Source organism: Triplophysa rosa, linkage group LG23 (assembly GCF_024868665.1).
Source record: "Triplophysa rosa linkage group LG23, Trosa_1v2, whole genome shotgun sequence".
Lineage (NCBI taxonomy): Eukaryota > Metazoa > Chordata > Actinopteri > Cypriniformes > Nemacheilidae > Triplophysa > Triplophysa rosa.
In genome coordinates this window covers 11,617,221-11,631,689 of record NC_079912.1, presented here as the reverse complement: position 1 = coordinate 11,631,689, position 14,469 = coordinate 11,617,221, and the positions used below count along the sequence as shown (strand labels likewise).

Here is a 14,469-nt window from a genome sequence, read left to right as displayed (position 1 = left end):
CTTGTCAAAAAATATTTGTATTGTGTAATGGGCGTGCGACTAAAAATAATAAAGTGCTCTTTATTTAATATTTCTACACATAAGCACAAGTTTGGTGGCCTGAGGTGGTTTTACAGATCTCCACCGTGCATTCATAGTAGTACCATTCAAGGTGGTCACTGGTCCGTGAGCTGCGATTGACATTCATTTCGTCGAATCACCGTCGCTGTTGTAAAGGCTACGCGGTGAGTGCAGGGAAATGCCCTGAATAAAACTCCAATCGCAGACCTCGATATGTTTAGAAGGCGTGGCTAAACGACGAAATCGTCCAATCACCTCTCGGAAGTGCGCCTGCAGTGCCCTGAATTCCCGCCTACGGCTTCCATTTCTGTTCTGGAACACACGAGCTCTCGTGAAGAATACCCAGTTGCTTTTTTGAAATTGTCGTCAATTGTAAATAGAGTTGTAAGACGGTTGCAAGGTGACGACTAACCGAAATCTATTTACATCCGGGAAGAGAGTGAGTTTTATTCGCTAGAGGACACGTAGCACCAGAAGGAACGAGCTTTTATTCCTATTTTAACTTTAGTGAGCGGCGTTTTCCGCCGTTTTTACTCCCTCCCCTGTCCCTCTCTCGCGCTCCCCCCGTGAGAGTCGCGGCCTGTAGTAGAGCCACGAGGCGCGTCGGACCATCGTAAACTAGGCGATGGCGGAGTTCGGTAACGGACTGGCAGAAGAGTCTCTGCTGGACTCTGACCCGGGTCACTCAGAACTTGAAGACCCAGGCGTCGAGGAAGAACCAGGATTAGACGAGGGTGAGGCCGCTATTGAAGATCCGGTAAGTGAAGGACGTAACGTTAGTATACTTAAACATTCAGTTTCGGTTTTGTGCCTAGCGCCGAATGAAAACTCAACATTACATTTTACGTTCGCCCCAAACCATCATTTAAAAGAAATATATACATTCCAAACAGAGACCCCAATAGTCATGTGAACGCGAAACGAGTTTCGCCAGGTCGGTTTGTCCGCCATTGTGGCTCACGCAGTGCAGTAGAATTAGTGAGTGGCATGCGTGGTGCTGGCCGCCATGTTGGCGCAACATCGGTTTGGGTTCCTCTGCGCCAGATCTGTCGACCTAGTGGGGGAAAATCTTCATCGCAAAAAATGCGAGACGGAAGATGTAAGAGACAGGGGCGAGGGTAGGACAGGCCGCCATTAGCCGCAGCAGTGTGGGTCCATCCGCAGAAAAGCAGACTGCTCACGGTAAACACGCCTCTTTTTTTTATCGGTGTTGTTAGACGTTGACGGCAAGTGCGTTTTTGGTGCGCAAAAGTAAGTCGTGTTGGTGACTGCGTGTTGAGACGCGGGTCGGTTTTGGCCTTTGGTATAGAATAAGCTCTTGATGCGAAATGTATAGTTTATAAAAATGCACGTAATTATTCGTTTTTGAACAGCTTTGATTTGATAACAAACGTAAACCGTTGAGGTTCCGGTGAACAGTATCTACTGGAGTTTTACCTCGCGAGTTTTCATTTGTTAATAAATAAATGTACGGAAATGCTTTGCTAATTTGGCGATTTTGGGATGGAGACGGTGTGCTGGTTTCCATGGGTGCGGTGCAATGAGGTTGGGCTGGTCCATCGCTTTTCCAATACACACTGACGTTACTGGAGCAAGAGTAGGTCATGAATTTACATGCTGCATGCACGTCTCGTTTATTTAATCGAAAATTGATGCTATATCAGTGGGGGTGTTTAATCATTAGATTGTTTGCATACGGTTGACTGTACTATTGATTACATATACTAACATCGTGCGTAATGTTGTGATATAAAAAATTGGATAAACTGCGTAAAAGGGGTCGTCACATGCGTGCAGTGTTACTTTAGACGGGCTCGAGTGCGACTCTGCCCACTGCCCTGCAATGCAGCACTGCCGAATCTGTGTGCGTGCGCGTGAACGCACATAGAAAGCCTGTTTGCTTTGTCATGTGTACATTGATGTCATCATGCTTAGGGGTGGCTCTGTCTTTAACATCCACAAATGTGTTGCAGTGGCGACTTGCTGAATGGACAGTCTGTGTTGAAAAGCAATAAATGGCTGTTTGAAAGCTCAGGGTGTATCACGTGCTATATTTATGATCAGTGCTGATAAAAATGAACACTTGGGTATTCTGGGAAATAAGTCTTGGATTTGCTTTGATGCCTAGTATTCATTAAATGTTTATTATACATCTTGAAATGTATGGATTATATTGTTTTTTATATTTGGCTTTTCAGGAGCTGGAGGCAATAAAAGCCAGGGTGAGAGAGATGGAGGAGGAGGCAGAGAAACTGAAGGAGCTACAGAACGAGGTGGAAAAACAAATGAACCTCAGTCCTCCACCTGGTAAGTGTGACAGGATGAATGAATGAATGGGGGAGATTAAGGCACAAGCAAGTCTGCACAGAAGTAGTAAAGGAGAGCACAGACAGAACAGACAGTCCTGATAAATGGGGACTGCATTAGAGGGGGAAGAATAACCATGAGTACAGGATTATGAGGTCAACAGACATATTTTGTCTAGGAAAGAAATTAACCTAGATTTCAGCCATTTAACCGTTCAGTGTTTTAGTTGCAAATTTCTGCGTAAAGTCTTACATTGTTGAACATTGATTTCTCTTTTTGCAGCCGGCCCTGTCATTATGTCTATTGAAGAAAAGATGGAAGCTGATGGGAGGTCTATTTACGTCGGGAATGTACGTTTCTTTTATTCACATAGTGTTTGTTAATCATTCACAAGTCGCATTCATATATTTATCTTTTAATAATTTCCTTTGTTTTAAATGAATGATGGTAATGTCTTGGTTGCAGGTGGATTACGGTGCAACAGCAGAAGAGCTAGAGGCACATTTCCATGGTTGTGGCTCTGTAAACAGAGTCACCATCTTGTGTGACAAATTTACTGGACACCCTAAAGGGTAACTATTATAATGCATGAATAAAATTAACTTCATGTTCTTTCTGTGCAGTTGACTGGCTGCTAAGAATAGTCGCAACAGATTTTAATGCAGTGATGCATCACTTTTTTCCACAGTCATGACAAATGGATAGTTTTGAAATATGATTGTGCAGTGTTGGCTGGGATTTTGTATAGTTTTTACAGTTGTGTATATATAAATATGGCAGCTAAGCATACAGTATATAGTATATAGTAGGTGTGAGACTGTTCTCTGGTGCTGCGTTAATCTTGTTCACCATACTTCCATACTGTTCATATTAATAATTTGCTAACGTTTTAATTGCGTGGTGTAACACTTGATGTAATGCTTTAATCACAGCTGATTTTGAACAGTGAGTCTTTTACAGTACAATCTATTCTATAGGTGTCTGAATTTTGAAGTATGTTTCTAGATATTTACTTTATAGTAAGCAACGTTTTTTGGTCCCTTTGCATTGATTAAACAAATCTCTATATTTTTCAGGTTTGCATATATAGAGTTTGCAGACAAGGAATCTGTTAGGACGGCAATGGCACTGGATGAGTCTTTATTCCGAGGAAGGCAGATTAAGGTGAGATGACACATTACATGCTTATTTGCTAATAGCAATGAAACGCGTCTGCGTACATGTCCATTCCCAAAAGTTGAAAATGGTGCCATGATGATATCTTGTCAAAAGTCTGACAAAAACCGATTGGCTCAAGTGGTTCATATAGGAGGGATAGTGTAAGCAAAATTATATACAGTTTCTCTATATACATTTTCTGTCTGTTTCTATAGGTTGGCGCCAAGAGAACGAATCGTCCTGGCATTAGCACCACAGACCGCGGTTTTCCACGTGCTCGTTTCCGCTCACGGGGAGGAAACTTCTCGTCCCGAGCACGCTACTACAGTGGGTACACCCCCCCCAGAGGCAGAGGACGGGCCTTCAGGTGAGTGCCACAGCATCCCGCACACTTTACACTCACTGACACACAGGTTTTATTTTGACAGAGAGTGCTGATGTGAAACGGTGAGGGGAGACAGAATATGATATTGTGGTTAGTAGTAGTTGACCAGTATTCACAAGGCCCTCATGTTTTGTAATTTTATTAAGTGGATCCTCCAGAAAGCAGTTTTCTCTGTACACAGCAAAATTACGCATGACAATGTCTGCCAAAAAGAGTTGGTGGCGCTCACGTGAACAAATGTGGGCTTTAAAGTTTAAATGTAAAGATACTTTGTTGTTGTTGGTTGATTTGTTTTTCAAAATGTTGTCCTTGGTTTGTCTTGTCTTTTAACCTTGAGTTTCATTTTGAAAGTATTTTGTCCATGTTCTATAATTGTTAACAACAGGACTGTGTTATAACAGCATGCAATTACTTTAAAATCCAGAGAGCTTTTTTCCTATTGTTTTGTTCATGTTTAGTTTTCTTCTTGTTTTTGCTTGTTGCCTTTAAAGCATTTATGATTCTCTTAAAGTACACTTTATAGTTAGTGTATAAAAAGTCTGCCTTCTAGGGGTGGGAATCGTTTGGTACCTCACGATTCGATTCAGAATCTATTCTTAGGGTCACGATTTGATTTAAAATCGATTCTTGATGTACTAATTAGCATATTTAAGATGTCATGGCATCACGTTTGCGCTCAGTCAGACTAGTGTTGGTACTTTGGCTTCTACTCTTAGAACTGTCACATATTGTATTTTAATACAACTGAGTGCCCAGTAAAGCTATTCTCATTGATGTATTCTGCAGTCAGACATTAAAATAAGTACATAATACAGGGCTCGACATTAACGCTTGTCCGGGACAAGTGAATGTTTTGTATGGCAAGTGAGAGATAACTTTACTTGCCCGACTGGACAAGTAACTTGAAAAAAAATGACAACAGTGCGACATATATGTAGAATAATAAGAATATGTGCATTAGAAAGAGCTGTATGTTTGTGTGAGGTGCGTTTGTCGTGGTGGTGCTTGTTGTGTGTGACAATAATCAAAGGCGCATCGCACTGAGTCCATGTAACTACATGCGGACGTGGAATCCTGTTATTTAAATGTCATCTGCTGTTCTGCGTGTCTGAGTGAATTATGTGCACAGTTTAACATATAACACGAGTGATGGTCGAGGATTTATCTGCGTCTGCACTGTATGAGGATATGAACAGATGAACTTCATCTCCAGAGTTGCTCCGAGAGTTTATTTTACGATCGTTTTACTGTTTGAGTGAAACTATCGGCAAACACACAAAAACGCAAGCGTCTTCCCAAAGACCCGTCAAAATAAGTCCCGTTAAATTGAACACTCACACCACAATTGGACAAAAGTACTGTGGTGTACTATAGTATTTAGTTTTGAAAATTGTAGTGCCCTTGTAGTGAATTGATAAACACTGTATACTATAGCAAAGTTCAAAAACACTAGTAAACTGCCGTAAAATTCTTAGATACTATATAGTATACTACAGTAATTTCTGTGGACAAATATACCACTATTGTATAGTTAAAAAGGAAAAATACACAACTGAGAAATATTCAAACAAATTAAGGTAATCTAAAAATGATATGGCCCTAATTTATTCATCTGTATGTAACGTTAATGTCTTTTGTCAGTTACCTGTCTTTTCATGATGAACTGCACTTGCATATTTTTTTTAATGATGACAACAAACTATTTATACTTGTGCTCCTATAGTTTGGCCTGTGCTACCAAACTTTAAACCTTTCTAGCACCAGTGCTATGTGCAAAAAAAGTTAACCTACAGCCATAACACTAATAATAATTACTGCTTGCCATTGTTTTATAGCAGTCACAGAGAGTAGGCCTATAACCAAATTCAGGCGGCCAAAGCAAACACTAGTTAAAATGCTTAGAAGCAATCTTGACCAATCTAGATCCAGAACAATTATATTGAGAATTCAAATGAAATATCACTTTTTTATCGTTGGACAAGTAATTTTTCTACTCTGACAAGTGAATGACAAGTTTACTTGTCCGAAGGACAACCACATGACAATGCTTAATGTCAAGCCCTGCATAATAGTAATTAAACGTGACTCATTAGTGCTGTATGTTAAACCAATATTCGTGTATTAGTCCTGTGCAAAGCACCCAGTGCGTCCGTCTGGCTAACAAACTGTGCATATTTACAGAAGTATGTTCATGTTCTTAAGTCTTTTCGGCCGAACATTTCGGTGCATCCCTACTGGTCATGGTCATCATCTCCATCCGTTGTTCGTCCTGCGGTGTAAGATTATGAGCATGAAATGATCCCTTGTCCTCAATAGGTTTGGAAGTCAGTAAGCTGCTTCCCAGTGTAGTATCTCGAAACATATTTTTTTGAAATATGTAGGTAGTAGGGGATATAGGGTACATTGAGTATTACACAGATAATTTAGGACTCAAGTTAACTTGAATTAAAACGATGTCATCATGACTGAATTGACAATAACATACTGCCAGGTCACTGCTGGTTTCTTACTAGATAGGCACCTTACAAGGTTTTGATACAACTTGAATTCCAAATAAGTTTTTTTGCCACATATCCTTTTGGTCTCTGGATGGAATCATTGAAGAGACCTTGATCATAATCAACAGCCTAATTTGATGTAGGATTTTACATTTTAGGTTGTTAGTAAGATTTTTAGCAGGCAAAAAATAAGTAAAATAGTTAAAGCACCGTGGTAATAACTACATTTTCTTTTTATTAACAAGCTTGTTTTAGTGACTGAAGGCTTTCAAATTAGTTTACAAATTCTTTTGATCCCAAACACGTTGTCTTGAGTTAGTGATTAGCATCAAATCTAGCCCTATCTGATTGTTTCGATCATGATAATAAGCCTGCTGTTTTAATACATGGTACTGATGTCAAGCACAGCTCGGAATAATTTGAAAACAGGCAAGTGTGTGTTTTATTTAGTAGGAAAGTATGGTTCTAAGGCCATTTCATTATTTCATTTTCACTCCTCTTGCATGAATAACAATGTATTCACTTCCAGAATGGAGGGTTCATTCCTGCAGCCTGATATTGACCATATTAGTATCTAACCAGTAACAAAGTTTCTGTGCCATAAAGTACACAGGCTGTTCTTGGAGTAGGTTGTGTGAGAATGATGTGCAGTGATGGAGCGCCACTGGCTGCCTGAATGAATGACCATGTGTCTGATTGGTGTGTTCTGTGATTGTTATTGTATGTGTGTGTTTGAGTGTTTATGTCCCCACAATCTCTCCCTTACAGAGACCTCAGGAGACGCCCTTACAGAGAAAGAGAGAAAGAGGGAGAGACTGCTTTCACTATCCCCTACACTGGACACTAGACCATATAAAGCTTGAATAGAATTAATGCACACACATTTTGCTGTTGGATAATCTTCCTCAGCTTCCCTTTATATTAAATTGTATATTGCACTGGATTCCTATATATTGTTGCATTAATCACTCTTTCAGTCAGGGGGTATACATTGCGTTTCGTACTTGAGTGAAACATGAGTGAATATTATTTTATGCATAACCCTTCATTCTGTCCTCCAAGTTGTAAGGCCCTTTAAATAACGTCAAAATGTATATCATACATAGTTGCAAACACACACCATACCCAAAAATTGGTGTCCGTCGTCTTAAACCAACCACAAAAAAAGAACTCACCCTCTTTTTCTCTGTCTTTTCCAGGGGCCGAGGGCGAACAACATCGTGGTACTCCCCTTACTAATACCTCCCTACCCCCTATGAACCCCCTTTATTATCACCTCATGTCCCCATAGAAAAGAATAAAGATCCCTGTCAAAAAAGGAAGGAAAAAAAGAAGAAAAAAAGAAAAAATAAAACAAAACGAAAAAAGAGCATCTCCTGGAAAGACAGACTGACTGGCCGCAGTGTGCGATTGTGTGTGCGTGTGGAGGTGGTGCGATCACCCTGGTAAGGTACAATATGGCCGTTGGGCAGATTTGACGGCATTTGTTTAAATTTGAGATGATGATGATGTAATCTCAGGCTGCAGATGTGTGTCCTTTTGTCTGGCTGTGATTTCTCTCACCAAACGGCCCCCTTCATGTTTGCACTCAACATATGCCAACTGAAAAAAACAATGTTAACTTTTTTTTTAATGATTGTACCGTGAAAATGTAAAAGTTCCAGTAGCAAGAATGTTGTTGTTTTCACTAAGTTGTGCTATTTGAGAATCATATTCTATTATTTGTCTGTGCTCTCTGGAATCCCTTTCCCCAAGCACTGGTTTCTTTCCCGTCCATCCCTCATTCGGATTACCACCTTTACCTGCGGTATTCCGACAGTGGTTTATAGTTCACTATGGTTTTTAAGTTGTATTGTTCTTGAACCATCTCCACATCATACGACTATTGTACTATGGCATGGCCTGAGCTCTTTTGAGATCTGTTTTTTTTTTTATTTCTTTCTAAACTTTTTCCGTCTCATGTTGCCATACGCCATTCCCGATCATCTTTTTCTTCCTCTATTCCTAATGCTCCCCCCACCCCCTCTCTCTTGCTCTCTCTTTGTATTAGACCACTTCTTGTCGTTTCAGGTTTCAGGACCAGTGGAGGCTGACTACCCCTCCTCCCGTGGCCGCAGCACCCCCTACTGTCTCGGCGGCGTCTCTGTCTCTATCTGCTCCCGCTATGCACACTCACCCGATCCTCTCTGTGTGGGGGGGACAGGGTGACCACCGGCCCACAGCGGGAGGCATTTATTACAATAACAAGCGCTGAGCTTTAATAACATGATTATACTGAGATGCACCAGGCCCATGTTAACACAGACACACACAGCGCATACACTGCACACATTCAGAACACAAATTTATGTCATGAAGGCAGAGCCGTGATGGAGCAGTGGCCGCTTAAATTGCGAGTGAGTGAGAGAGGCAGGACCAGAAAGACATTGAAGGGGAGGGTTCTTCTAGGGCCTTGTCTTTCTCAGTGCACGGTGCAGTTAGGGCCCGATGGAGCACTAATGCGTGGGCTGCAGGTATCAGTTACTTAAGGAGGGGTTCAGAGCTTTTATTTCAGGGGAGGGAGGGGGATTTGTGCGGAGAGGTTTTGTGCGTTTCTTGTTTTCCTTTTTTCAGATGGGGGAAGTGGGGTGTGGAAGAGAAAAGATGTTTTCCTTTTTTATTTTATTTTTAACCCATGAGTCTGTAATTAGAAAAAAAATAAAAGACATTGTGTAAAAATTTCTTGAAGTGTCTTGTATTTTTTGGGTGGATTGTTTGCGCTGTGCTAGGACTTGAAACTGAAGTGTCTGATTTCTGTGGCACCAAACGATTTACGGAAATAATTTGTCTTTGTTTTTAATTTGTCTGGCATCGGTCTGCCCAGAAACAGCATTCTAAAAGTGACAGTGTACATATTAAAGTTGTTTAGTGCATTCATGATGTGCAGTTTATTGGTTTGTGTGATCACCTACGAGCCACAAGTTTGAGGAAAATCTCTACACTGCGTTATAGTTGGCACACTACATTAGGTTAGAAGTTTCTTTTAATGAGCTCTGAGGTCTTTTCCTTAATTTTTCATCGTTCTGGACTAGATAATTTTTGTTAAGTGCATAATGATTTAACAAAACTGTTCAAAAAGATTTGCCATAAATTACTACAAAAATAAAATATTGCAAAACTCAAATGCTAATTGTTCTGGTTAGTACAGAAGCTGTGTAAAGCAGAAATGAAAGGCAAAATGGATATAACAGTCAAATTTATTTGAAAGTCAAAGTTACAAATCATTTTCTTCATCTCAGATTTTGGTCCTTGATATCAGGAATTCTACTTGTGTTTCCTGAAAGCTGTAGAAAAAAAACAATGTGTTCAAGCAATTTTTCTTTTTTGAAAGCACATTTAAATTCAAAGTTATACGTACCTTTCTTTTTAGCTTTCTTACTCATTTTCTTTTTCTTGGATTTAGGACGATCAATATCCTACAAAAAAAAACAAAGCATTCAGTGAGGTTGATCATGTCTGCCTTTAAGCTGCCTTCACATGCTCTCAGAACTTCAATAATTTCCACTTCAACCTGGAAATAATTTATGGAACACTGCTCTTTTTAAAGTAGGAAAAGTTCTAGAATTGTATGAATGACATAACTATTATTATATTTATATAGCGCTTTTCTGGGTACTCAAAGCACTTTACATGGAAGGGGGAATCTCCTCATGCAGCATCCACCTGGATGATGCGCCAGAACGCCCACCACATACCAGTTTAATGGTTTTGAAATCTTGTTATGTGAATTTAACGCTCTCAGAAATAAGTCATAATTGGTTAATTTTACATTTATATTTGTTTAGTTTTCTAATGTCCCTTTAATGTTTTAAGAATAAATGGTAGACTCAAGTGCAACATTTGGTACAGTATAAACATTCTCTTTCAACTCAGGTTTGATCCAGAGTTGCGCGTGCACCTTTAAAGTGAGACAAGTTTGAGAAACAGCCAATCACACAGAAAGAATTATCAGTTTGACTTGCAAGTATCAGCAAACTTACTTTTCGGCTGAAGATAAAGAAATTTCATGAATTAAAAAACATTTACCATGCAGGAATAAACACTGCTGTAGTGAAAGTTTGAGAAGACAACTACTGACTCCATCAATGCAAGTGATTCGACTGAATTTTAATATTTTATATAGGTTTACAAAAAGGTCAAATGAAAACACCTATGCTTCATTACTTTATATATATATATATATATATATACTGAAGATGGTATTTATATGTACAGTATAGTTATATTAATTTAAATGCTTCATTTATTATTAATCGATTACTATTTATCAACTTTTAATAATTATACGATGAATTATACATAATTATAAAAAATATATAATAATAAATTAGTAGCAAGAGATTTCCCTCTTAACATCATATCACTAAACTTTTTTTGCTTCACCGCGTCAGATATATGTGATTTTGCGCAATCTGATTGGTCCAGTTTTGGTTTGCAATCTCTAACCCATAATAAAACCTGCTCCGGAGCAGGTTAGCCGTGTAAATTAACATGGAGATGAAACCCGCTCCAAACCAATCCACCTTCTTGATGTCAAAACTCAGCGTATGCTCAAACTAAACATGAATTTACCTGGGTATAAACAAAAAACGGCTTTGTGCAATAGGCTGTACAATGTCTATTTTTGTTTGTTTCAGTCTTCAATAAGTTATCACAAAAATGACAAGACTAGAGGCACATTATGCAATGGCAAGAATTATACACAAACATAAATCATTAATTGACTATGGGCTGGTTTCTCGGACAGGGATTAAACTAGTCCTAGATTAAAATAAATGTAAGAGCTGTCCAAACTGAAAACAACCTGCACTGACATATCGTAAAATACATCAGTGCCTTTGTGCTGTTTTAAAATGCACACAAGTAATGTTTTTTTGTACATGTTTGTTAAAACTACTTCAATTGTCTAATTAAACTAACGCCTAGTCCTGGTTTTAAATAATCCCTGAATGGGAAACCGCCACATTATGTCTATCAATAACGGGAGCATTTCATGTCAGTAATTTGTTTCAAATGTATTACACGTTTTATGATGAAGCAAAGAAAAATGTATTTTGAGTTACAAAGCCAAAGTTACCACATTGTAGGAATGACCCATATACGTTTACTCCATTATATAAATGCAAGTATAAATTGTCACAATAACAAGTAGAATTCTCAAAAGACATGCACAATGATGCCAGTCCAGCTCACCTGTGCTTCTCCACCTGTCAGAGCTGTGATGTCACCAAATTGTGCAATGTTATTCAGCTGTGATGACATTCCCATCAACCTCCTCTTCCTTTGCTTCTGCTCACGTGTCATACTCAGACGGATCATCATGGACTCCTCATAGTTTTTCCTTTTGAGAAACATTTTCCAAAGGCAATAAGTCAGTGCCACATAAGATTTTTAGTGCATATTTACTGAGTAATTGATGTTATTTACTGTAGTCTGCACTGAATATTATCTGATGTATATCCAATTGATTATACTAAGCACAAAACAACAAGAGCTGCCCTTAAAAGTGGACACAGGAATAGAAGACAATTAAACTTGTCAGCTCATACATGCAAGGCTATGTCTTTACATGACGCTTTACAGTTTATACCTGTATTGATCTTCCTTAAGCTCCCGGTCTGTCTGGAAGTCTCTGCGGTCTCTGATCTCTTCAGGAGCGTCGCTGTATTGCTGCCGGAGCTCCTGGATGACAGAACTGCGGAGTGCTGCTTTCCTTCGTTTATCTACCAGATCCTTTTGCCTGTCTGCTTCCGTCATATCCCCCTCTAAGTACAGTGGGGAGAGTTTGGGAATGAACATTAACCATTAATAAAATTATATGTATTTTAATGGGTCATTATTTACACATGGAATTTGTAACTTAATGGCATGAAGTTTTACTAAGCGAAACAAAGAAGGGGGTAAAATCCCAATTTTATTTTTATGTGCGATTATTCATTTTGGGTAGACAGGCAGTTTTTCTCCAGTGTATCTGTGACTCAGATTAGGTGTTTTTTACAACACCAAAAACACAAGAATTTAGATATTATTACATGTTTTACCAGTTTAATATCTGATTAATCTGGCGTGTCCTTAAAAACATGAGTATTGGCTATATTTTACATTTTTGACTTGTATTTCCAAACTTACAGCAACTCTCAAGTGTTGTATGAGAAAGTCTTTCACTGACTGTCTGAACATTCTAAATTCATCATTTAGAAAATGAAAGTGTGGACAGTCACTTCAACAGCTGGAAGAAAAATGTATTTTTGTGAATGCAGTCTGAAAAAGCCTTGGTGTGTAACTGTGTGTTGTAATGAAGCAGTATCAAATTGAACAACACACCATAATGCATTGGAGCAATTCGAGGAGGAACGTATTTCTTGGCTGGAGGTTCTTTTTTCCCAGAATCCTTTGTTTTTTCTTCTCCATCCTCATCAAATGATTCCTCAGATTCACTAAGCTGGATAAGCAATACATAATTGGCAATCAGGTGTAGTTCAGCATTTTCATTCAAGCAGATTACCTGTTTATTGGCATAAGAGCTTTACCTTGCTGAGCATATTCTGAGGATTAGGACGGAGGTGTAGAGGGTCTTTCTCAGCTGGAACAAAAAACACCATCACATGTCAGAGATTGTGGATCTGAATTCTTAATACATCTGGCAATGACAAAAACTTCAGAGCGATGTCAGAATAAAAACATTTACAGAGGCTGCCTGTCACAGCTGTCCGCACTAATTTATCAATCTGATATTTCAGTTTTTGATCCAAGGGACGCATTTTTTCCAGTACCTACACAAAACAGAGAGAAAGAGAGTTATGTATGTAATATTTAGCATTCCAGTCCAGTCTAATATCCCACAGATATTCGTTTTCACATGATGGGCTTCGTTTCTTACCGTCCTAATGGTTACCAGCCTGTGAATGGGGCTGTTGTCCTTTAGACTTTCTCCCTCTGTTTTTAAACTGATCAAATGAGTCACATCTTGCAGGTAAAACAGTAAAAGATGATATCTCAAGTCCAGAAAAGACAAACCCTAGAGAAAAGACAAACAGAATTGTCACGTTCAAGTCATTTTTTTCAGCTGTACCTGTTTTTTAAATTATTATAGGAAAATACCTTTGATGTTTGAAACGCCTTCTCTCGGACTTTTGTTATCAGCTCCCGGACATGACTAGTTATAGATGCCACCTGAAATAAAACCATATCTATCAGCATGACAACACACACATTACCATTCTTATCTTTGTACAGTATGCAGCCATGATATTCATAGATACTATCCATAAGATGACATGTCTGTAAGGAAATTTTCAGGTTCTGTAAATGTACAAACCTGTTCTGTGAGACTGTTTAGTAGACGCACTGCAGTAGGAAGGTCACTGTCAATAAGATCCTACAAAATATGAATACTCCGGGTAAATATTTGGCAGAAAATATACATAATGTAGCAGAGCAGCTTACATGGTAGCCCATGTGCAAATGTATCGGTTGTGCTATTTGTATTTGCTTCTAAACACATACAATTTAACATTTTAAATTATACAATTTAAACACATACAATTTAACATTAACAAATTAACAAAACAACGCGTTTTGACATTTCTACGTCTAAACCAAGAAAATACAATTTTCTTTGTAAGTACAGAACAACTCACATTTCTAACTGTGGTGGCCGCCATCTTGAATTCGCCAACTTGATACGGATGGGACGTATGGACAAAACTCAAATATTCAATAAATATTCAAATAAAAGTCTTGCAATAATCATCATATGTTCAATCATTAAACACAGTGCACTATATTTGCTCAATTGATTTTTAAGTCAAAATATTTTATAATATTTTTCTATAGTTTTACGTTTATTTTACCTATGGTTTATTTAATTTTTAAAATGGATTTCAAAAGAGCGATTACATTTTAAAAGTTCATTTATTTGTTAAGCGGTACGAAACATTTTCCAAGCTTTTCTTACATAAAATATAATACACAATACATTTTTATTTACGCAGGACTTAATCCTCTTCTTACCATGTGACA

The 14,469-nt window shown here is 38.5% G+C and overlaps 2 protein-coding genes across 7 annotated transcripts; one reads left to right on the top strand and one right to left on the bottom strand.

Moving 5' to 3' along the window:
* The first annotated feature begins 360 nt into the window (after positions 1–360).
* pabpn1 (poly(A) binding protein, nuclear 1) lies at positions 361–9,130 on the top strand. Of its 6 annotated transcripts, none has more exons than XR_008961847.1 (8): positions 361–817; positions 2,259–2,367; positions 2,650–2,717; positions 2,833–2,939; positions 3,444–3,531; positions 3,741–3,892; positions 7,608–7,853; positions 8,479–8,593. XR_008961847.1 is itself a non-coding variant. In XM_057322698.1 (7 exons), the coding sequence occupies exons 1-7, from the start codon at positions 686–688 to the stop codon at positions 8,660–8,662; spliced, it is 840 nt and encodes a 279-aa protein (XP_057178681.1). In that variant the 5' UTR covers positions 361–685; the 3' UTR covers positions 8,663–9,130. The 6 variants fall into 6 exon arrangements, 4 of the variants coding, with proteins under 4 accessions (XP_057178681.1, XP_057178684.1, XP_057178685.1 ...); XR_008961846.1 differs by having other exon boundaries at positions 7,608–7,858; XM_057322698.1 differs by lacking the exon at positions 7,608–7,853 and having other exon boundaries at positions 8,479–9,130.
* Positions 9,131–9,625: 495 nt separating this feature from the next.
* On the bottom strand, positions 9,626–14,139 carry ngdn (neuroguidin, EIF4E binding protein). The gene is made up of 11 exons (XM_057322832.1): positions 14,088–14,139; positions 13,766–13,825; positions 13,549–13,620; positions 13,328–13,465; positions 13,136–13,220; positions 12,978–13,030; positions 12,772–12,889; positions 12,038–12,212; positions 11,641–11,788; positions 9,806–9,863; positions 9,626–9,731 (listed from the first exon to the last, which is right to left on the bottom strand). The coding sequence occupies exons 1-11, from the start codon at positions 14,109–14,111 to the stop codon at positions 9,712–9,714; spliced, it is 951 nt and encodes a 316-aa protein (XP_057178815.1). The 5' UTR covers positions 14,112–14,139; the 3' UTR covers positions 9,626–9,711.
* Between the last annotated feature and the right edge of the window lie 330 nt (positions 14,140–14,469).